This window comes from Vigna umbellata, chromosome 3 (assembly GCF_029865625.1).
Source record: "Vigna umbellata cultivar VRB3 chromosome 3, Vumbellata_1.0, whole genome shotgun sequence".
NCBI classification, from domain to species: domain Eukaryota; kingdom Viridiplantae; phylum Streptophyta; class Magnoliopsida; order Fabales; family Fabaceae; genus Vigna; species Vigna umbellata.
This window is the reverse complement of record NC_142167.1, coordinates 18,444,980-18,469,758: the sequence shown is the minus strand read 5'-3', so window position 1 is coordinate 18,469,758 and position 24,779 is coordinate 18,444,980. Positions and strand designations below refer to the sequence as shown.

Below are 24,779 nucleotides of genomic sequence, written 5' to 3'. Positions count from 1 at the left end.
AAGCTCGTAAGCTTCGGCCAATGACCTGGCCACGCCTATAGAAGCCTCAGAACGCAATCTTGGAACCTGCATCTGCTCAAATTCCGGCAGGGAACTTTCACTTCCCAAAATAAGACCAAACAGAGCTTTCAAACACTCCGAAAGAATGGCTGGACTAGTGTCCTCCCTCTCAGCCAATGGGGTACCGACTTCATTCTCCCCTTCCTTGTGTATTGAATTCTGCAAGAGACGCATCTTTTCTGACAAATTACATCTTCTTAAGATTGCTTCAGCTTCTTTTTCCACAAGAACGCGTAAGTGATTATCAATCATTGCTCCAAGTCTATTCACGTAATCAGCGACAGCCTCGTATCCAGATAGAGGTTGTTGAATAGCACACAAGCAGTTAATGAGAAAGATTTTTGAAGGAGTTTCACTAGTCTGTCAACATATGGCACGAGTTAATGCAAATGTCGCACAGAAACAAAAGATATTCTACTGCATAAAACTTCCACAAGGAACTTAAATTTTTTTTTATAAAGATATATATGTTTAAGTTCTCCCATATTCCTTTCACGCACCTGGAATAACAGAGTATGGAACTATATTTGTTGGTCCACAAGATTATACATTTACAACATAATTTCCAGTAAAGTTACATATTACTTCAATTTCAGGTTCTAGATTCCAAGTAAAGTTTTCATTCAATTGCTCGTAGGACTGATCTTAAAAGGATTTGTAGACAGACTCATGTACCAACATGGCAAATGCTGATAAAAATAGAAAACTGGAAAATGAAAAATCAAAGGAAGAAATTGAAGGAAGAGACGAGGGAGAGAGAAAGGAAGAAAAGCTGATAAACTCTGAAAAAAGAAAGAACTGTGTCAGTCTACCGTTAGCCACGTCAGCATATTTTTCACGGTGTTAGTTTTGGAGGATTAAAACCAAAGTTTCGAAAAGTATGAGGACTAAAGTGTACCTTACTTTGGAAGAGGGACGAAAACCAGAAATGGCCAATAGTTTAGGGACTAAAAACATATTTAACCCTATATATATATATATATATATATATATATATATATATATATATATATATATTAGTATATAAACTAAAAATAATGTACTTCTATGTCACAAAAATAAATATTTTCTCAATTTAATATTTTTAATATTCTCTCTCTTCTATTATTCTAAAGTTCATTTCAATCATTCATCCCAAAGTGCATTTTTTTAGTATACTTAATTACGGTAAGAATCTATTCCTTTCGGTTTTCATACTTATCTTTAATTCTAAATTATATTTTAATACTTATACAAATAAAATTATGTTTGAAAAAAGCCACTTCAATGTAAGTTTTATTAAAAACCATGTGAATTAAAGGCATCAATGAAACAAAATTAAGTATTAAAATGTTTTTAAGAGCATAAGATTGTAAGAGTATAATAAATTTAGAGTTAATTAGGTTTTAAGTTTGTCATAAAATTTTCTATTTTTAATTAACTTCTTATTAACTTTTTTTTATGTACTGAATATTTAAAATTTTGATATTTTTCAAATGAATCTTTACCGTTTAATTTGTTTTATTAATAGGTGATGTAATTGTTATCTTATTTTATTTTTTTTATTTTTTTTAAATGTAAAATTTTATAATTAATGTAAAATAATATTGAAATAATAAAATTTATTGATCGTTTTATATGAATTATTTTATTAAGTTCAAAATATCATGGGAAAAAGTAAGATGAATGAACAAAATATCATTCCTGTCACCTAATTAACAAAAAGTTAAATATAAGTGATTGAATTGAACAATAATAATTTTTTTAGTATTTAATAGCAATTTCTTTTAATAAAACTTAATTGAAAATACTCAAAATTAAGAGAAAGAACAAATTTAACTAATTATGTTATGAGGGCCATTAAGTGTACTATATATTAATATTAATATTTTTCTTGTTAATTAAAATAATACAACTATAAAATAAAAAGCGACACAGATAGCCTATTAACAAACTCCCACAAAGATTATGTTTTTGATGAAAACATGTAAGGTGGTGTCCTTATAATTCGGCCTAACAGGGTTCGTTTCAAAACCGAAAATGCTACATCTGCAGTACAGAAATATAAGCAAAAGACATAATTTTATCTATTTCTGTAATCCTTTTTTGGTACCTGAATTTTAGGCTGAGAAGGTAGAGATGGGAAAATTTTCCAGATTCAAGGTTCATAGAAAAGACTGGCATCATTTTGAGAACGAGGAATTAAATCTGCATCTTTAGGTAACAAGACAGGTTTAATTCTACTAATTCATCCTTTTTTGTGATATCTTTTATTTCTTTTCTGATTCAGCAACATTAAACATGAAAAAATAGGCCCTGGGACAAAAATCGGTTCAGTTGGTCAATATGGAATGCCTTACATGAATGTAAGTATCCTTCACATGTTTTTTCGCGTTTGTCAGTTGGCTCTGACATTGAATAATTTTCCTTTTACAGACTTTGTGCTCTGCTGAGACATTTGTCATGGTCTGACTCAAAATCTATACTTATTATCATCTTCTCGCAGTGAATTTCTTCACGCATTATTTTTGTTTCTGAATTTGTATTTTGGCTTCAACAATTATGGTATATTTTAACAGACACCTGTTGAAGCAGTGAACATCATAAACCAACTCAGGCATAATTGATATGTAACAGTTTATAGGTTATGCTGTTTAGTTATATCCTAAGAACTTTTCTTTTAATTTCGTACCATGATTTATGTTGTCAAGGAGGAAAACAAATGTATGTTTATTTCACAATTACCAATGACAGTTTATTTTATTTGTGGGTTCATCAGCAGGCTATCATGTGTATGTGTTTCAATATATATTATCATAGTACTAATGATGCTTTCTTCATGCTACAATTCTCCGTTGTTTTTAAATTTGTTCTGAATGGTACTAAACTACTTTACCACCAAAACAAATTTGTGCTGAGCTATGCTTGTTAGAATGTTACTAATTCATAATAAAAAAACATTTTAAGTTCTGATGCATAATATCTGCTACAAAGTCTTCTTGGGTTAAAGTGTGAAACTAAAAAGAGCCATCACCTTGTTTGAAACTTCTGAGAAATATCGTATCTAATCCAAGTTATACAATTATTCATTATGAAACATCATATCAGATAATAATAGTATGTAGTGTGCTAGTTACTAGTTACTGACCAAATTGCGCATAGTGGTGAAGACGTGAATCAAATACTAATATTTACTAGTTCGTGAATTTGTTAAGTATTTAGGTTGGAAATAGGAAATCTTTAATGAGAATCTGAGCAATGAGATTCACATCATTGGACCAAAAATACAAGAGAATGCAGGGAGGCCATAGAGTCATCGTAGGAGTCTAAAAAGCATATATAAATTACATACAACTAACAGTGATATGTAAAAATTTCGCTTGATCAATGAGGGGAAGTAGAAGAGAGAAAAAGACTATACAGTTTCAGTTTCTATACTTCCTGGTTTCCAGTGTTGTTCCATCTTTAAGACTTTCCTGTGCATCATTGTCCATGCCAAGGTTGAAGAGAGCAGCTGCTTGAAGATAGTATGCAGTGGGCCAGGTTGGAGATATTGATTGAGCATGCATGGCATCTCCAAGTGCCTCTTGAGCCATGTCATTCATCAGATAGCATAAGCAGCGTCTGGCATACACGGTAGGTGATACCATGGTTCCACCATCGATGAACTACACACAAAACAAGAACAGTGAAACTCGGTCTAGCAAAAGAAAGTTGGCATGCATATCCATTAACTATATAGATGAATCTTCATTTTCAATGCTTTGCGGGTAATGCCTCCCTCTTCTTGCAACTTCGAAGATATAAAGTATCATTTTAAATTTCCCCAAGTATTATTCTACCAAAATTGTAATAGCCAAAACATTCAATCTAGAAAAGTAACTGTTGGTAGACATGCCAGTAAATACTTCATTAACAAAGTAATTATCAATCTTGCAGTGTTAAAGGGTAGACACTCTGACGTTACAAAGTGTTTAAGTTTGGATGCATTGAAGATCTTATTTTTCAAGCTGACTTACTTGTGTATAGCAGTCAATGGCTGTAGAGAAGTCTCTAGCATGGAAAGCAGAATCGCCTTGCTTCTTAGAATTTAGAGTATCTTGTATTTGATTTGTCCACATTTGAAAGGAAAGCTGTGACAACATGAAAGTTGACAAAATACAAATCCATAAATCTCATTATACAAGGGAGGTCCAGTTCTGCTATGAAGTACAAAAGAATTAGCAAAAAACACTTTGTTTGTCATACTACAGAATTTGTTTCTGGCATTGGAAAAGCAGAACCAAAACCAGAAGTTGGCATTAGAATGAAGAAATGCAAAAGGTAAACTGTCATGGATATGAAAGATTTACAACGTGATGTCTTTAGTTACCCATGACCAGCGTCAAACAACTAGATCTGCATCAAGCAAGTTTCAAAATTGTGTAGACAAAAATGGAAGGCCCCTATACTCGCTGATTAGAAGTCTAAGTAGAGAAAGAAATTGAACCTATGAATTACCTCATTAGCAACATCTTCATCATCCTTGTAGCCCACTTTATCCAAAATCTCATGTACTGCAGTCAGATCTCTTCTGGAACAAGCGTCACCAAAAGGTGTTAATGAAACTGTTTCCTTTGATGACAGACTCCTATCTGGTATGCCCATTAAAACATATGACGGTACCTGCAAAATACCACAAGCTTCAAACCAAGTACGTTTCTACGATTCCAAATGCCTTCATTGATATATACATATCAGCCAAGTAAGCTTTGATCCTTGATTGAATTGATAGAATAACTTGAGAAAAGAAAAAAAACAGCAGGAGGGAAAAAGAAGGGCATACCGAAGTTTCTTTCTGAAGAGGGGTCAGAGCAGTCACGAGCGACTTAACATTTGGTCTCTCACGAGGTTCATACTGTAAACAGCGCGAAGCTAATCTCACTAACTCAGTTCCATCATCATTTGAAAAATGACCTTCCAAACATGAGTCCATTAGCAACAGAAAATTTTTGCCTCGTATAAGATCAAGTGCCTGCATGTAAAGGGGTTATTATACCTCTTTGTTTATGAAACATTACATAGAATATAATCATTTTAAACCAAAACAACAATGATGTTACTGCAAATCTGGTGAAATCCAACCGTAAAGAACTGACATTGTAAAGGTCAAAGTTTACTAAACAAAAATGCCGCCGTAAATTAAAATGAACACCAAATGGGAAAGAGGGAATGTACATGACTCGGTGGGATATGCTTTCCACTGAGAAGATCAAGTAATAGGGTGCCAAAACTGTAAACTACACTTTCAGCAGTGATTCTTCCTGCCAAATTTGAAAAACCAGAAGGCACGAAATTAACAAAAAAGGTCCTTTAGCCCCAAATAATACAATATTAACGAAAAGGCTATATCACCTGTCCTCAAGTACTCTGGAGGTGTGAAGGCTAAATTTGTACTATAGCTTCTGCCATCCCTACTGTTTTTCATGAGTCCAAAACAAGAGAGTCTAGGGTTGCCTTCCTGTCCACCAATGGTACCACATAAGTTGTCAAAACATAACGAAAGAGGCACAAAAAGAGGTTAAAAGGTGAAGTACCTGATCAAACAAAATTCTATAAGCATTAAGATCATGGTACAATGCCCTTCCTTTACTGCTGCAGTATTCCAAAGCTTGAGCTAAATACAAGGCCACCCTCAGCCTCATTGCCCATTTCATAGGCTGGGCTTCCCCTGCAGACCAGTTCATTCAAGTCACAAAATCAGGGCATGAAATGGGAAAGATATTTCAACAAACACGGGGACAGATTTGAGAGAGCACATCACTCAAATTTGACTCCTGATGTAGCTTCTAAAGCAAAATATTGAAAATGACAAAGGGTTTAACTAAATGAGATCAACATTAGATCTTATCTTATGTTGATTGCAGAATAAAAATAAAGCACATAAACAAAATAAATGGAAAACTCACAATGAAAAAGGTGTTTAGAGAGAGTTTCATTGGGCATGAACTCTGCAACAAGCAATCTCTCTTCTCCCTCACAGCAACACCCAACCAAGTTAGCCAATCTTTCACTCCTCAGTTGCCCCACAGCACGTGCCTCCTCCTGAAAGGTCCAACCAAACAAGAGACCAAAATCAGACATAAAAATTCCATTCACACCACACGCCGCAAGAAAAAGCAAAAACCAGAAGCAGAAGCAGCAGCACGAACTAGGAATTGTCGAGAATCAGGCCAAGCAGACTTATTGAAGCGCTTCACAGCAACCGTCCTATCGTCCTCAAGCCTCCCTTTGTAGACAACATTTGGAGCCTTCTCACCGTGTTCCGAGACAATGTTGTCTGGTGAGAATCCTGAGGTGGCAACTCTCAGCTGATCCAAACTGTACTCACTGAACCCTCCCCAAGGATCCTTCTCATTCCTCTTCCCATCATCATCTTTACCCACAAATCAAAAGCAAAGATGAAGTTAGCATTCAAATTAAAAATACCTTCTTGGTTTTGTTTTAGTATGTCCCCAGTGAAGTAGAAAAGGAAAGTCACCATTATCAGACAAATCATGGAGGTTTGATTTGACGTGGGAAGGCCACCAGCAGAGAGAGAATTTAGAGCAACGAGCTCCCATCGGAGAGAGTGCAATCACAGAAGAGAAAAAAGAGTATGTGTGTTGTGTGTGAGAGAGAGAAAGAGAGAGAAAGAGAGAGAGTAAATGAGACCCTTTTGCTCTCCAACAGCAACAGGTCTTGATGTGTCAGTTTAATGGAAGAAGGGGTTAGAGAGAAGAAAGATAAGATTAAAAAAGGGAAATTGAAGAGGAGTATGGCATGGAAGGGATAAAAGAAAGGAGAAAGCGAAATACGGCGGTGTTTGGGAAGAGAGAAAGTGGGGTGGGAAAAAAGATGACTTTTTTGGGATCGAAAGGTTTTCTTTTTTTCTTTGGTGTGTGTTTGCTGCGGTGGTGCTGCTCCTGCTGCAGTGAATGAATGATATCAGTCACCTCTTCTCTTCATCATTCCTCCTTTCTTCTCACACACCTTTGCACTTCCTTGCTTTTACCCTTTTCAATTATTATTTTCATTATTATTAGTCTCTAACATTTTTACTTTTTAAGGTTTCTTTGTTTTGGATGGAGACACAACCATACATAAAATCTCCTCTACAGGATGGTTTTCTTTAACTTTAAAAATAAGATGTTTTTTCATATTAAAATAATAAAAAATAACTCATTCTTATAAAACATAAATATTATATATATATATGATTATCATTATAATCATTACTTTTTATTTCATATATCCCCTGTATTTTTTAAAATAATTTTACGTTAATGTACTTTGATAAACCACTATTATTTTTAATTATTTTTTTTAAATAAACAAAAGGTTAAAAAGTACAATAAATAGTTTTTCCAAAATATATCAAGCAAATTATACCTCATAAACTTGGTCCGGTTTTTTAGTTTTAAAATTAAACCGATAAAGAGAATCATTTACATTTTTCTTAATGATTAATACAAATTAATTTAATATAAAATGACAAAAATAATATTAATTGACAGTATAAATTTTGAATATTTAAATATAAAAATTTAATATAAATATATCATAATATTTAATTTTAAGTTTCACCCCTTCAAAAAAAATTAATTGAATCTTGATACATTATTTTAGTTTATTAAGTATTTCAAATTTTGTGATGAATATAAACAATATTTAAATAAATCCTAAGTAATTTTTTAATTCAAATTTATTGAATAATAAAATTGTATAATACGAAAGAAAATGTTTACCATTATAATTATTGTTTACTATTATTATTATCAAAATATTTGTATTGGAAATAATAAAATTATTTATTGTTTTATTAATTTCAAAATTATTTTATATTCACAACAAATTTTCACATTTCTTAATATATAAATTTAAATAAACAAGCTGATGATAAAATAAGATAATAGTTTTATCATCAGTTAATAAAAAATTAAACAATAAATATTTAATTAATAATAATAATAATAATAATTTAATTGAAAATATTAGAAAAATGTATCACAAAATTAATATTAAATATAATATTTAAGTAAAAGTTTTAGTAATTGACATTAATGTTATCAATAACATGATTATATTTATTTAGACAAAAAAATGTTTTAAGTTTGTTTTATTTTATTTAAAAATTAGATGATACTATATCAACCATTTTCATTGATATGATGATTTACTATACACTTATTTTTTTCTTTAACTTTTTATCAGTTTTTTAATTCTTTTATTAAAAATTTAGGTTGATTTTACAATTTAGTTAAACAAGTTACTTGCCTTAAATTAATGTTACTTTATTAATCGTTTATCGGGTAATATTGATATAAAATATTTTTCGTGAGAAGTAAATATAAATTTATCGAGGACCTTAAACATTTATAAATACTTTATTTTCTTTCTAACCTTACTTATTTCACAGTTAAAGAGACATCAGCAATATTTCAAACTTATATCAGTCAAAACACAACGTGTTTTGACAATAGTTTTTTTAAAACTAACTGATTCTAATCAATAAAGTGTAAAATAAACTTGGATAGTGAATATTTAATTTTTCAACTAAAAAATAATAACTTTTTTAATTAGTAATAATTTTATCAGTTTACATATAATTCCTTGTAAAAGATGCAAAGTTACCAACTGTCTTTATTAAAAACAATAGAAATACAGTTATGTTTAACGTAATTAATTAACTTGTTTAATGAGATTAAAACGTATGTTAGATTTTATTTTAAACTTCGGTGCTACGGTGAAAAGGATTATTATAAATAATAGTAAGACGAAGATTTAATCATTATTAACTACTGGTAATTTTATTTTATTTTTTTATCAGGACAACTTTTTCCATGACTAATTTAAAATAGGCATTTAATTGATCATCTTACTAATCCTGTTTATTAAACTTTTTATTTATAAACGATATGGAATTTTTATATATATTTTATTGATGTCTTATATATTGAAGTATGCCACGTAAAAGGGTCACTATCAAAGTAAAAACATTAGTTGCATATTATTACAGATACTTAGATACATTTATTGTTGTCCTAATAATTATCTAGTCACTTTCAACATTCTCCTGTCTTATATACAGTAGTGTCACAAGGATTGAGAAGTTTCATTAATTTCATTAGTGACCTTATGTTAATTTATATTATGCTTGTCTTTATGATTATTGGCAATTGGTTACTTAAACACCCCCAATTAACACTTTATTTCGATACAAGAGTCCAAATAAATTAATATTCATGTGTTCAAACATCAATGAATTTTAAAGCTATAATTAATAATCGCAATTACCAATTAGATGCCCTCTAAACTGGCAGTTAAAACGTTACATTATTAAGTTAAATTAAAAATTATCATGGCAAATTCATATTTAAATTTTGATTACGCATGTTAATAACTTTTTCAATTAATTGATTGAGTATCTTTCTAATTTTTTAAAGTCATTTCACTGTATAGATATGTAAAGATAATATGGATAAAATATGCACGAAACAAATATATATATATATATTTATTGTTATATATCATGCATTCTAAGTTTTAAAAAAATCAGAAATACTTGTCGTTAAACAAGCTTTTGTAAAGAGTTGAGTCATTGACATATTCACTTTCAGGCAAAGGTTCATCCAAGATGTCTTCAATTTCACCATCTTCACTAACCTCTCTAATTTCATCATCTACATAGGTTGAATAATCATCTCTGAAAAAACCTTCCAGGCCAATTACCAATTCCTTCGGATGTCATTATGCTTGTGAAAATTAGATAAAATTATATACGACAAAAATTATAAAATAAAAACTCATTATAAAATCATTATTTTGTAAGAAATTGTTTACCAACGAGAGTTTTTGATTTTTTTTCCAGGCCAATTACCAATTCCTTTGATGTCATTATGCTTGTGAAAATTAGATAAAATTATATAAGACAAAAATTATAAAATGAAAACCCATTATAAAATCATTTTTTGTAAGAAATTCTTTAACCGCGAGTATTTCTAATTTTTTCCAGGTCCTATACCAATTTCTTTATGCTTGTGAAAATTGGATAAAATTAGATAAGACAAAAATTATAAAATGAAAACTCATTATAAAATCATTTTTTGTAAGATTGTTTAACAGCCAGTGTTTCTGATTTTTTTTCTGTTGGGGCTACCATAGGAAAATGTTGGTGGAGTGAGAGAGATGAAAAATAAAGATTTGAGAGGAACGAGGGAGGTGGTGAACAAGGGTTTCGAGTTTTTTTTTAGTTTTGAGAATGAAAATTATTAAAATATCCTTAACCTTAAAACTTAGAATAGATGATATATAAAGGTATTTTTGTCTACTAAAACCGTGTACTAAATATACCCACTAAAAAACAGGACGCTCGTTAGCAAATCATATATATATATATATATATATATATATATATATATATATATATATATATATATATATATATATATATATATATATATATAATAGATACTCGAATGTAATAGGTGTAAGTAAGTACATTATCATTTATCAACTTATGTATCAAAGTAAAATTACCAATAAAAAAATATTAATCATGAAGTAATTATTTAAAATTTGATTTCATATATTTTTATCTTCTATTTAAACTTATAAAATTGAAGTTATTTTATAAAAGAATAATTTTTTAAAATTTTATATTTTGGTACACTTCATTTAAATTTATTTTAAAATAAATATATTAACATAAATATTTTATTGAGTAATTTAATTTGAATTATACTTAAAAGTTATTTTTATTTAAATTTACATTTTAAAGATTTATTTTTAAATAAAGTTATATAAATAATAAAAAAACTAAATATAAAAATATCTTCAAATGTACATGCAAAAGAAAATGTGGATTTTTTTTAAATATTCAATGAATAACACAATAAATAGTAAAATAATATAATTTAAACCAGACAGATAATAAATAGAACTACCCGCCAATCCAATTCGTTATCATATAATATTTTTTACGTGTGAGAAAATTATTTTTTTCAACGTTTTCAAAGCATAAGCTTAATTATATATGTAATTGATATAATAAAAGTTATTTCTTATAGTGTGAAGACTTTTATATTAGTATTATTATTATCATTATATATTTTTTAAATCCTCAAATAAGATGTTATGTCAATAAATTCACTTAAGCACGGTGTTTTTGGAGTTTTTATCTTTTTATCGCAATTTTTTTCTTATATAAAAAAATTTAATATATTAAAAGAGAAAAGACATATAGAAATTATAAATAACATTTATTTTTAAACAATTTTTGAGTGTAAAAACACATATCATTTACATAGAGATTAAAATACAAGAGTGACTTTAACTATTTTTTATAAAAATATTAATGTTTTAACTTTAATTTTTATTCAAATAATATTATTAAAATCAATATTATTTGTTTTAGAGTTACTTACTTTACTATCCTTTATAAACATAATTAAATAAAGAGAAAAAATATACATTATCTCTTTCGACTCCTAAAAATCGTGAACATTTTTTTTCTTACATATATCAAAATAATAATAATATTATATTTATTATGTACAATATTATCGGTATTAGAAAATTTCATACTATTGTGAAATATCCCATTGTTATACTGTTCAATGAATTTAATGTTTGAAATATATTGAATTTATTAATAATATATTATGTTTGTTTAATCTAAATATATATTATACACTGGAGAACATTTTGTTTTTCAAGACATCGTTGATGTGCTACCAAACGCGGAACCACTTTGATTTGACGGAAGTTATAAATATCTTTTTTTCCTTTATCTCTAACTATTATAACTAAGTAATTAAGCTCCGGAAAATGGTTAAATTAAATTTAAATAAAACTAATTTTATTTCCAAAGCAGTTCAACTGAAATAAACTATATACTTATTTATGTAGAGTGAACTACACTGCATTGCAAATCAAGTTAACTGAATTTCTTAAACTACCTTAATCACTTTACTATTATAAGTGAACTCATTGTCAAATATATTTTTCAATTTCAAATACTATCGGTTAGTTTATAAAGTTTTATTTAAGAACTATTCAGTTTGTATAAACTAAAGGTTTAATGTCTCAATAGGTCTCTATTTTTGTTCAGAATTTGAAATAGGTCCCTTTATTTTTTGGCGTCTCAATTGGATCCTTATTTTTGTTAATTTGATGCAAATAAATCCTTTCCGTCAATTTCATCAAACGACGTTAATGAATGTGTGACGTGGCCTGAGGACAGTATTGACACGTGTAAGGCCACGTCACACATTCATTAACGCCTTTTGATGAAATTGACGAAAAGGATTTATTTGCATCAAATTAACAAAAATAAGGACCCAATTGAGACGCCAAAAAATAAAGGGACCTATTTCAAATTCTGAACAAAAATAAGGACCTATTGAGACATTAAACCTAAACTAAATGAAAAAAAAAGTTCAATTTAATTTTGTTATGCTTGTGAGTTTTATATTATTTTGAAAAGGGTTAAATATGTTTTTAGTCCCTAAACTATTGGCCGTTTCTGGTTTTCGTCCCTCTTCCAAACTAAGGTACAATTTGGTCCTCATTCTTTAGAAAAACGTTCGTTTTAGTCCTCAAAATTTTGTTTTTAGTCCTCAAAACATTCGTTTTTTCGACTAAAACGAACGTTTTTTAAAGATTGAGGACCAAATTGTACCTTAGTTTGGAAGAGGAACGAAAACCAAAAACGGTCAATAGTTTAGGGACTAAAAACATATTTAACCTTTTGAAAAGGACATATTTCCCCCAATAATTTATGAATCGCGAAAGCAAATGAAAGTGTCGTGTCTTCAATGAGACAGAAGTGGCCGTAGTTTTCTTTTGTAAGCTTTGGCTGCTGATTCTTCATGGGATTATGATAGTTAATTAAGACATTCAGTTCAAACTAGTCATTATGTCACTTTCATGCACTCTTTTTATTTATTTTTAGTTTATCGTGATAAGAATTACATGCGAGATTCTAAGTTTGATATTGATAAAATTATATAAATGAAAAAGTTAAATAAGGTATAAAAGGATATTTATGAATTTATTAATTTAAGAATTTATATTTAGAAACAATAATTACTCTTTATGTAAAGTTAATTTCTTTTTATGTTGTATCGTATATAAGATTAAGAACAACAAAAATAATAAATAATTTTGTCTACAAGTATTTACAGATAAATTTGTGATAAATAATTACTATATCAAGTTGGAATGCAACATATATTTTAATATCAGTTTATAATAGATTAAATATACTTATAAGATTAAGTGAAAATTTATTATTAAAAAAAATAAAATTAAAACTTAATTTATATTTTATTAAAATTAAATTTGATTTTATATTATATATTATATTTTTTATAATATTATTTAAATTTATTTTAAAAATTTATAAGATGTATTTTTTAAAATATTCATAAATATACATGAATATTTACATATTTTAAAACACTCGTGATATCTTTTAAGTAAATATCAGGCAAATAACAAATAAGTTTCTTTTTTTGTTTGGAAGAAGGATAAACAATATCCACCTGATCGTCCTTATCCCCTGTGTAAGATCATAAAATATATATATTTAGAAGAATTAAATAAATAGATAATTAATAATAGATAGTAATTTATCTGGCAACAGAAATAATAATTAGTGAGAATTATTAATTGGTGGAAAAAAGGCATTATGCTTTATTTTTATCTGGACAGGATATCCTGATCCAGCTATAAGATTTCTCATAATTGTTGGTGGAGGAACATTTGACACCAATGGTCCCTTATTTTTCTTTTAACACCTCCACTAATAATGCACCTCTTTGGGAGACACACCCCTACATGGTAAAGCAAAAAATCTTCCATCAAACCCTATTTTCTTCATCCACTTTCCACCTCTCACTGCCACACACACCATATCCCACTCATCTTCTCACAATAAACAAAACTAACTTGCAAGCAACCCTCTGCATCATTCACACATTTTTATAAAATTTCCCAAGATTTCACCACAGACACTGTGGACACCCTCTCGGATTTGCCAGAGAAATCTCCAACATGCCTCTGAACAAAATTCTGCACCTTTCGGATTAGTCTAGGAAAAAGGAATCTCTGTTCTTTTTTTCACAAATCCAAACCCACGTGTTCGTATAAATATCATCGAGTAGATAGATTTTATTTCATAAAATTGTTTTAAAACTAATGATTATAAGTTGGAGTCTTAGATACGTAAATATACAAGGTGACAATTGGTATAAATGAAAATGTAAAGTTTCATATATCCAGACAAGAGGTTTACACAAGAATAGTTTGATTTGATCCATATAGGATTTATGAGTAAAAGGTATGAAAAGATGGGAAGTTTTGTGAAAGGTGATGGGTGGTTGGATGCAGGAATTGGTAGTGTGGAGAAAAAAGTACAGAGGCATGTGTAATACTAATGATGTCGTGGTTTGACGCAGTGTGGTGTAATTTGAGTCTTTGTCGTTGAAAGGGAAGGACATAGGACATGGCATGTTATTAATGCAGATTAATAGAAATGGTAAAAACAGCAGTGGCTTTTCATAGCAAAGTATAAATCGAGAAAGGCATGTGATGTAACAAACCATGCATATGTATGCTTGCTCTTTGCTTAATCCCTGTCCCTGCTCCTACACCACCAAGACCATTTAATTTCGGAAAATGATCATCATAAAATAAAGAATAAATGTTGTTAGATTAACAACACCTTCGTTTGCACATCAACTCAGTTTCACGAGTTTTCACTCTTTTCAAGTAACAAACAAACATTTTCATTTACGAACGAATGTAAATATAGCGTAAATTTGTTTCTTGTATGAGTATGGACGCTCAGGACTCTTCGGTACATCTCTATAATGTTGGGATATAATTGGGTCAACGTTTAAGATATTATTGTTGAGTCAAAGGTCTAAGTAAGAAGGTAAAATAACCAAAGATATTTGATTAAAGATATTAATAAGCCGTTTATGAATAATTAACTGAATCTCCACGTAAGTTTGTTTTTATTTGGTCTATGAAACACTTATAAATACAATGACAGGGACAAATGTTAAGTACGTTCAATTCACACTCTACGAGACTCAAATATTCGACCGTGATAAACATTTTAATAAACCGCTCCTAACTTGTCAGAGCATCTTTTACAGTACCTCTCCCTCTAGTCAAAAGTACAACCGAGCGGAGAAAGAGTACAACCGAGTGGAGTAGGGACACTCGAGCTGTCCAGACAGTCCAAGCATTTGGAGGCAAGGAGAACACGTCAAGAAGGAGATCCAGGTGTTACGTTTTGAAAAGGTTAGTCTCTCGGTCTTGCACAAATTCCTATCGAAACATTTCTTAATCTTAATAGTTTGAAAAAACTGATTAATCCAAAGTTATTCATTCTCTTTCATCAATAGTCATTTGTAAAAAATTATAGGCATTCGTTCTTTTACCTTATTAAAAAAGTTGTTATAAATGTAAAACTTTCAAAATTATTCTATTAATAAGACATAAACAATCAACAAAACAATACATAACATAATAAACTCCAAAACTGAATAAAAAGTCATGTGTATCATGATAATCACAAAATAACTCGAAAATAATATCATGTGAAAATTTTTAAAACACATTAATTATTCTTTCATGTTATTTGACACCAAATGCACTTACACTTTGTAAAGTAATAATTTAAACCAAAACTCCCAACACTATTATAAAAGTATAAAATACAAGATAAATGTAAGTTTAAAATGTTTTTTATCAGGACATATAAATATCATGGACTTTAATATAAACATTATAATCCACCTCATTACTTATCTTATATGATGTGAGATTTTTCAAAATATATATTTTCATCACACAAACAATATAAATGCTACACGAGTACTCTTACTTAATATAAGTAAGAAGTATATTTCGAAAGTTAATTACTAGAAAAATACAATACTGGTGAAACATGCATGAACCTAATTCATATAAATAATTGACACATTTAATCCAAAACTTTAAGATAATAAGTTTATAAATTTGCATTCTTGTAATAATCAATTTTTTCATTTTAATTCAATGTAAAACTTAAACTCACATTTAAACTTTTAAGTATTCTTAATAGTATAAAATTAATTTATAATATATAAATATCACCATAATAATTATTTTATAATATATTATTAAAACTTATTTTAGTAAAACTTATATTCAATCGTTAACGAATTATCCACAAAATCTTTAATAAAAACCATAGTCAAAACCTAAATGTTATACTAACTAATGAGTCCACATTCGATAACGTTTAGACTCATTTAATCTAACTTAAAATAAACAATATATTATTTATTTGATCCATTTCACAACAATAGAATTTTTATCACGTAGGCCAAAACGTTTTTCTTATCCAATTTCTAAAAGGGTCTTTTTAGAAACGAAAGGCAACCATTAGATATATATTGTTGAAATTTATTTGTATACACGTGTGTGATCTAACATTAAGTTTTATTGATTATTGAAATTGGTTAATGTTTGACTATAAAAATTGGTTATGTTTAATTTGAGGAAAGCCTAGTATTGAACTAAAATTATGAAATGTTTGATATCTGGGAATAGTGATTTCTTAAAACAATAAAACCTGATATAATGATAAACTAAGTTCTGTTTTATTACTAAAAAAAATATAACTAGGAATATTTATGCAAAGTTGTATAGATGTAAAAGAATAATTAAAATATTTAATTTATTATCTCATTAAATAATTTAATAAGATTAAATTACGTTTTCTTGACAATGTTTTGAGTAACACTTTATACCCAATTTTTTGATGAGAATGTTTTGTGGATAACTTAATATTAGTCTTCTTACTAATCTGAAGCCAATAGTATTATAATAAGGGTTTTAAATTGTGATGGCAGTTTCAATGCTGTTAGATCACATCCTGACCAAACTTTTAAACTTTAATTATGTGCCCTCTGCTTAAATAAACTATTGAATTGTTTATCCATATGTAATTGTTAATGTATGTCGTGGACGCACATATTTGACAGTATTAACAACGTTATTTTAAAGAAATAAGAATGTTTTCATATACATAATACCATGACCGACTAATTTATAAGTCTTTAACACATGCAAAACACGTAAAACGTTAGTATACTCAAAGTAGAAAACAGTTAATTGAACCACGCAACGACATTCTCCAGACAAAAGAAAAGAAACATGTTGACACGCACTGATCTGATCATAATAACAAGGATCGTAACAGCTACTATAATGTTTTACTTTCAAATCCATCCATCAGATATGACAAAACAAATGCTCCTTGATTATGTCTTCACCCCAATAATATGTCGGCAACATTTTATTATCCAAAAAATGAAAAAATAATTATTCATTTTTTAAATATGTAAAATTAGACTCTTCCTATTTAACTTTAATATTTATGAGGTGAATTTTATTGAATGACAAATAAATTGACATAATTTTAAAGTCATGAAGTTTAATTGAAAGTTTAGAAAGAAATTGGGTTGGCCCAATTGTTTTAGTTAGCCCGGCCCAAGAACATTATAGTTATCTCTTTGAATAAAAAAAAGAAGAATGAGAAAAGCGTTAATTGGAATGAGGTTCTAGAATAGTGTGGTTTGAGCAGAGAGAGTGGTGAAAGATGTCGATTGTTCCAATGAACCAGGACGAGGGCAACGCTTTCAATCTATTGGCTCAGTGGGATCCGTTCCTTGATTTTCCTCTTCCTCCTTCCATCTCTAACTTCTTCCCCGGTTTCGGATTCGGATCCGGGTCGTCGGTGAACACACGTGTGGACTGGAGGGAGACACCCAGAGCGCACGTGTGGGAGGTGGCGCTTCCCGGCTTCACCAACGAAGACGTGCTGGTGGAGCTCCAAGACGAGAGGGTGCTCCAAGTGAGCGTGGAGAGTGGCAACTTCACGACCAGGTTCAAGATCCCAGACAACGCTAACCTCGAACAACTCAAAGCCAACATGCGTCACGGGGTTCTCGTTGTCACCGTTCCCAAGGTTAACCAACCCCTTCCTCCACCGCCTAGTAGGAATATCAGGGTCGTAGAAATCGACGGCACCGACTGAACCCTTCGAAAGACAGCCTCAGTGAGCAAACTCTGTTGTCTCTTCAATCTGTTCACTCTAAAGTCCAAAAGCTGTCTTTCTCGTTATCTTTAACCGTATCGTGTGGTGTATGTGTCGGATCCAACTCTGTTTTGTAAGACGTGTGCGATACCCTGCTCTGTTATGTTAAGCCAATGTAAATATTATATGTATGTGTGCGCCTGTTTGGAAAGTTTGGAAATCGATGCTATATGGTTAGTGCGTGCTTAACTTTGCAGACAAAGTTTATCAAATTAACATAGTTTTTTTATGTCCCTAAAAATGGCTTATTTAAATTAACCTGGAAGTGGCAATCCTAAGCCTCCAGTGATTTTAGCATACCCAAATGGTTTGTTGGATATTGCTCAGATTCCACTCTAGCTGCTGTCTTTTTCCATTAAGGTTAATGCGACTCATCTGTAAATGTTTCTAAACTTCTTGAACAAGTCTAAGTCTAATAATCAATAGCTGTTTTTATGTGTTGGGAATCATGGATCTTGGCAACATTGTTGGAGTTGTGGTGAAATTACTGTCGAAAACAGAGAAAAATCATCTCAAAGTTGCTTACTTGGCCGGTTGATTTTGGTGTTTAGCTTGGTCAATCAGTTCTAGTCTTATGAGTTGATATTTTTTTTATTTATCAGAATTTTAGTTATCTTTATTCTGATAAACTTTTTGGACGAACGTAACTAACATTATTTTCTCATTTTTGGTGATTTTTTTATAGTCTGGTTTGTCCTGATAGAAAAATGCACTTGGGTCTTGTTCACTCAAAATCGTGTTTCCTATAATGTCTCCAAATGAGGGAGTATGATACTGATATTGATAATGATGGAATACGGTATTGCATAACAAGACGCCATTGATGAACGTGTGGACTTTAGGATAAGCCTGCGTGAAAAGGGGATTGGAGAGAGTTGAAGTAGAAGAAAATTCCCATAAAAGTTGTAGTTGACTCCAGTAAAAGGAAAAACATTAATTTACAACTTTCCTAACATTACAATTTTAGACCTCACTTTTAGTTATTTCCATTTTCTAGTCTTTTTGAAGGTGAAAAAATATACTAACATCCCTTCAGAGGATTTCACTTCTCTAAATGAAGGTTGGAATAATTTTATTTGTTGAAGAAGAAATTTATAATTAATTTTTCAATGAATTTGTGATAATTTATTATTGATGTGCATGGGTTCATTTTTTCACGAACAATTAAAGTGGTTTATTTTTTTTTTTTCATATATTGGTCATTTTGAAAAGTCAGCTAATTCTTTTTATTTCATATATTTTTTTCTTAACTAAACAAAAGAATAAAAATACATTTTTGATGGGTTAAAATTTTAATTAATTCAATTCAATGTTATTATTCTAAAAATATTTTTAATGTGATTAAAAGTATGATTAGAACTATTGTGAGATATATATTTTTATATAGAATTTAAAAAACTAACATCTTTAATGATTGTAAGATTAAATAGTTCTTATATGTGAATTTGAAGGAGTAGTATTACATTTGCCTTTGATTATCATGCATTAATGAATGATTGAAAAGGAGTAAGTGTTACTGTTTGATAAGTACAGATGGTAGACAAATCTAATCCAAATTTAATGTTAATTAATATTTAAGATTCGATTTGGATCGATTGCACCAATCCTGTCACTGTTGCTTCATTCTTACGACTCCTAATTCCAATAATAGCATCACAAAGATGTTAATCAGGCACGAAGAAGAAAGGGACTCCTAAGATTGCACAGTTTTCTTACGAAAGTAGGGTTTTTAAGGCAAACTTTATCTTCATGTTGCCTTCTATGGGAAATTGTTTCTGATAGTACTTTTCACTTACACCATGCAATCTTTGAGCTGTGTTATTTATTTTAATTTGGTTTTAGGGTTTATTGGATCTTTCAACCATCTTTTCAGGTTGAAAATATATAAAAATTAAAGAAAAAGTTAAATATGTTTATAATATTTACATTTATATGTGAAATAAATTGAAATTTGTTACTGAGATACAATACTGTATTTTTTAATTATATATATATATATATATATATATATATATATATATATATATATATATATAATTCTCTTAATTCAATAACAATAATTTTTTTTATGTTTTAAATAGTTTTCTAGATTAATATTTAAGCTTAGAAATTAACATCTCAAACGTCATTATAAAGTTTTGTTTAACACATAAGAAAATTTAATACAGTTAAATAAGAAAATTATATCTATTCAATATTAAAATTTAAAAATCAAATTATAGCAAAGTTGAAAACATAAGATTTTAATTTCATTCTTTTTATTACAATTCAACGATCCTAAAATAATTTAAAGATTTAATAATTTAAACTCTAAACCTTAAAATATATTTAATCCTTTATAAACTTGATATATTAAAATAATGAATTTAATCAGAATTTAATCTTATAAAACCAATTTAATAAAATAATAATTATTTTTATTCATATATTATAATTTGGTTTTATTATATAATATTTTTAATCTATTATTATATTTTATTTTAATAATATTTGAAAGTTAACAATTTTTGTTAACTAGGCTTTGAACTTTAATAAACACCTCCAAAAGGTGTTCCACACACACGCACTGGAATGAAATAGATGTATTTGTTTTTAAAATTATACATACTGCATGACAAAATTGAGAAAACACAGTAAGAAGATTACCCTTTGCTAGCTTTAAATGTTAAAAAATTCTCCCTTCAAACTTGGTAATCTTTTACCATAACTTTGGCAGAAGAACAGACTCATATTTCTGTTATTTGCTTTATGCTAGTATGACTAAAATGAAACAGCAAGTTTGTTTTTTCACCTTCTCATCAACAAGACACTGATCTGACCAAGTCAAACTGCTACAACCTCAACACTTGCAATGCATTTAATTCATCATAGTAAATCAAAGGAAAATGACACTTGAACAATCATTTTTGACAACATTTAGACACGCGCACACGTGTCAAAATCTGAGTGGTCCATTTTCATTTAATTTTTCCAACTGGACCACTCAGATTTTGACACGTGTGCGCGTGTCTAAATGTTGTCAAAAATGGTTGTTGAAGTATCATTTTCCTAAATCAAATTCATCTGTCTCTACATTTATTCTGTGGGAACAAACTTTACTTTTAATATTTTAAATGAATATAATGATGTTTCTCTTTAAAAAAAATATTATCTGATAACATAAAATTCTTCAGTCTAATTATTAAATGAAAAATTATTCTTTGAAAAAAAAAATCGTAGAATATTCTCATATGAGAACTCGTATATCCATGTAAAAAATAATAGTCTCAGGTAAAAAATATATAAAATGCCTTCATTTTAATTTTTATTTTGACACACACACACACACACACACATATATATATATATATATATATATATATATATATATATATATATATATATATATATATATATATATATATATTATAGTTTATCTTAACAAGCGATGCCTTTTAAGAATTTTACGATAAAAAACAATTCAAATGAAATTTATGAAAATATTGATTATATCTAATCTCTATTGTAAGAACAAATATTAATTTTAATTTATAAGAAGCTTATCATATTATTAATTACACAAGAAATATAATAAAATAATAAATAGGAGTTTATCCATACAAACACGATGAATTGGATGTTGGACATACGTAGGTATTTATCCCCATCATCTCCATCATCACAGAACCAACTCAAACTTTTTCACTCTTAATTACTTCACAGCTGCTACTCTGCTATACTGAAGGTGATTTTACATGCCCTAAAGCTATATCTCACTAATATGAAGTTAGAGATTCATTGATAAGATACTTTTGACCAACCTATTTAAGGCATCATAGGAAGAACCATCTTTAACAGCTATCTTAATTTCATTCTTGAGTTTCAATGCTTTCTGCCTCATCTCTTTTCCTTCAGAATTCACCATCAATCTTCTCACTGCCACTTCTATTTCATTCCTTTCCATGACATTCGACCACTCTAGGCCTACCTTCCATACATGGCTCAACAACCTTGCATTTACCCTCTGATCTCCAAAATGAGGTTGACACATCATTGGCACTCCTTCACACAAACTCTCCAACGTAGAGTTCCAACCACAATGGCTCCAAAACCCTCCAACAGCTTCGTCTGCCAAAACCTCACCCTGAGGTGCCCATTTCACAATGCAACCCCTTTCTGCTATTGCCACTCTAACATCTTTACACAGTGATTCTAGCCATTCTGAAACATCACTGATTGTCCCTGGTCTAATAACCCAAAGGAACTTCTGCTTGCTGTTTGCTAAGCCACAAGCTACTTCTGTCAGCTCTTTCTCTTCCCAACTAGCTATGCTCCCCAAACTCACGTACAACACCGATTCTTTTGGTTGCTTTTTGAGCCAACCTATGCAGCTATAATCTTCTTCCACAAAGCTACTGCTAGAAGAATCTTCTTCGGCGATCATGTGTAAAGGGCCTATGGGGAAGAAACTGACTTTGTACACCTGGTGTAGCCGATACAAGGACTCCTCTTCAAGGCAATTCACTGTGTTGCAGATAACACCCAAAGAAGGTCTCACTGCCACTGTTTTAGCAATTTGTTTCTGGATATCACACGAATTGAACATCGGCAGGTCTTTGAATCGGAGTGGTTCGAGTTCTGGCACCAAGTCCAACGACATAGAATCTGCATGCAACGTGGTAGTTCTTGTTTCGTTACCACTAAAACCATGGTGCTCATCGACAAAGGGAAAAGAGTTTCTTTTCATCGGTTCTTTAAATTTTGGAATCATTGTTTGGAGAAAAGTCAATTTTTATATTTTTCTATGTAGAGTTACAGTTTACTGAAAGTTTTTTCTATCTATGTTTATGCAAAATACTACTTTTAACATGAAATCAATTCAATTATTTTCCACGTTAGCTCAATTACATATCATTTGGCAAAGTCATAGGAGTTTATAATGATGAATACCTTGCAAGGGCAGCCAGCCACTGCTTTGTCTCTGCAAAAATGTATGATAAGTGAGAAAATTAGTAGCACTGGTGGTTCTGAGGACTATGTTGGGTAGTTTCAGTTCTCTGGCCACAGAATCAATGGAATACATTAATCCATCGTAGATGACGCAAGCAATCTTTTCATGGTTTATATTTGCTTTCTCAATCTGATCAATCAATGCCTCTTTGATTGGAGACACACACTTTGTATTTAAGGTTGCAGTAATATCTACAACATTCTTGGAGGAGATGTGAGTGTCGGATAAACCATAGAACAAGGGAAGAAAACAAAAGTTAGGGTGATTGGAAGGATCGGGGGAATTGAAATGGGCATGTGCCACCGTTATGGAAAACCCTTTTGAATGAAGAACGGTGGCTAGGTGAAGCATTGGAGTTAAGTGGCCCTGAAATGGTGGTGTTATTAGAACCAAACGGTGCCTTTGAATTTCCATCATTTTCCTAACTCGGGCAAGAGTGTTGTGTTCTACTATGTGTCTATGAAATTGGTGTGAAGAAACATATGGGTAGTACCTCTTTATAAACAATTTGAGAGGGGCATGTATCTTTCACATAGTGAAAACATTGTCCCTTCAGTGTCTGTATTGACTTGTAATCAACGACTTCGATACTTTAATTACGAATTCCACAGAATGGTTTTGACACGCAACACCTATCACCTTGGTTTCAACGAGCCTATGCTATGAAGGTGTACGACTCTGAAAACTCATGTTATTCACTCATTAAAATTATTTGACCAAACCTAGTCTTGAGTTGTTGCCATCTAGACTGGTACAAGTAGCATCATGACTCATTTATTTAAAGACCTTGTACACGACATTGACATTCAAGTTCTGGTCACATCAATCCCATATTTACCCAATGTTTGACCCTCTGTCTCATGAGAGGTGTTTGGAAAACCAAATTCTTACATGGGCATTTTAGTACTTATGCTATAACACATTAATTAATTAATTTGGCTTTCAATCTTAATTAATATAATTTACATGCATGTATGTGAACATGAACTCCTCTTTCTGGTGTTCCAGGTGTCTGTTTTCCATTTGGTTTCATCCTCTTTTCCACCGACTTAGTTAGCCCTTCATAATTACTTTGATTAAGGTGTTTTTCTTTTAAAGTAAAGGGTGTTTCCTTACTTTTGTTAATTTCATAATGATGTTCGGGATATGACGAGGATTTCTCTATCCATTATTGCTCGTAGAGCTTTCCAGCGAACACACAACAATCACCTTACGTTCATATGTTATAAAATTTTGCATAATCATACTTTCACAATATTTTTTTAATAATATTTTAATACGGTTTATTATTTACGTGTCATTGTGTGATTGGTTCAGATTAGTATTTATGAATATTATTATTGATGGTAAAGTAATTTTAGACTAATTATTGAATAATAATGTTAAAATATTATAAAAAAAAGTTATCAAATATCACTATGTTTAAAATATCATGTTTTCTCACAATCTTTTTACACCCATATTTGATACTTTCATTACTTTTTCCTAATATTCACGAAAAGATTCATGAATGGTTATAGAACACCCATACGTTTATTTTAAAAGTAATAAAATACAATATATAATATATGA

At 29.9% G+C, this 24,779-nt stretch overlaps 3 protein-coding genes across 3 annotated transcripts; 1 reads left to right on the top strand and 2 right to left on the bottom strand.

Moving 5' to 3' along the window:
* Positions 1 to 3,212: 3,212 nt before the first annotated feature.
* On the bottom strand, positions 3,213 to 7,053 carry LOC124832326 (serine/threonine-protein kinase BSK5-like). Its single transcript, XM_047306507.2, has 10 exons — positions 6,560 to 7,053; positions 6,231 to 6,454; positions 5,988 to 6,123; positions 5,616 to 5,749; positions 5,434 to 5,539; positions 5,257 to 5,342; positions 4,865 to 5,053; positions 4,540 to 4,704; positions 4,059 to 4,172; positions 3,213 to 3,707 (listed from the first exon to the last, which is right to left on the bottom strand). Exons 1-10 carry the CDS (start codon positions 6,639 to 6,641, stop codon positions 3,465 to 3,467), a joined length of 1,479 nt encoding a protein of 492 aa, XP_047162463.1. The 5' UTR covers positions 6,642 to 7,053; the 3' UTR covers positions 3,213 to 3,464.
* Positions 7,054 to 17,660: 10,607 nt separating this feature from the next.
* Positions 17,661 to 18,406, top strand: LOC124832325 (18.5 kDa class I heat shock protein-like). Its single transcript, XM_047306506.2, has one exon. It carries the CDS (start codon positions 17,720 to 17,722, stop codon positions 18,155 to 18,157), a length of 438 nt encoding a protein of 145 aa, XP_047162462.1. The 5' UTR covers positions 17,661 to 17,719; the 3' UTR covers positions 18,158 to 18,406.
* A 3,379-nt stretch (positions 18,407 to 21,785) lies between these two features.
* Positions 21,786 to 23,681, bottom strand: LOC124832309 (UDP-glucose iridoid glucosyltransferase-like). Its single transcript, XM_047306489.2, has 2 exons — positions 23,147 to 23,681; positions 21,786 to 22,861 (listed from the first exon to the last, which is right to left on the bottom strand). The coding sequence occupies exons 1-2, from the start codon at positions 23,622 to 23,624 to the stop codon at positions 21,984 to 21,986; spliced, it is 1,356 nt and encodes a 451-aa protein (XP_047162445.1). The 5' UTR covers positions 23,625 to 23,681; the 3' UTR covers positions 21,786 to 21,983.
* Positions 23,682 to 24,779: the final 1,098 nt, after the last annotated feature.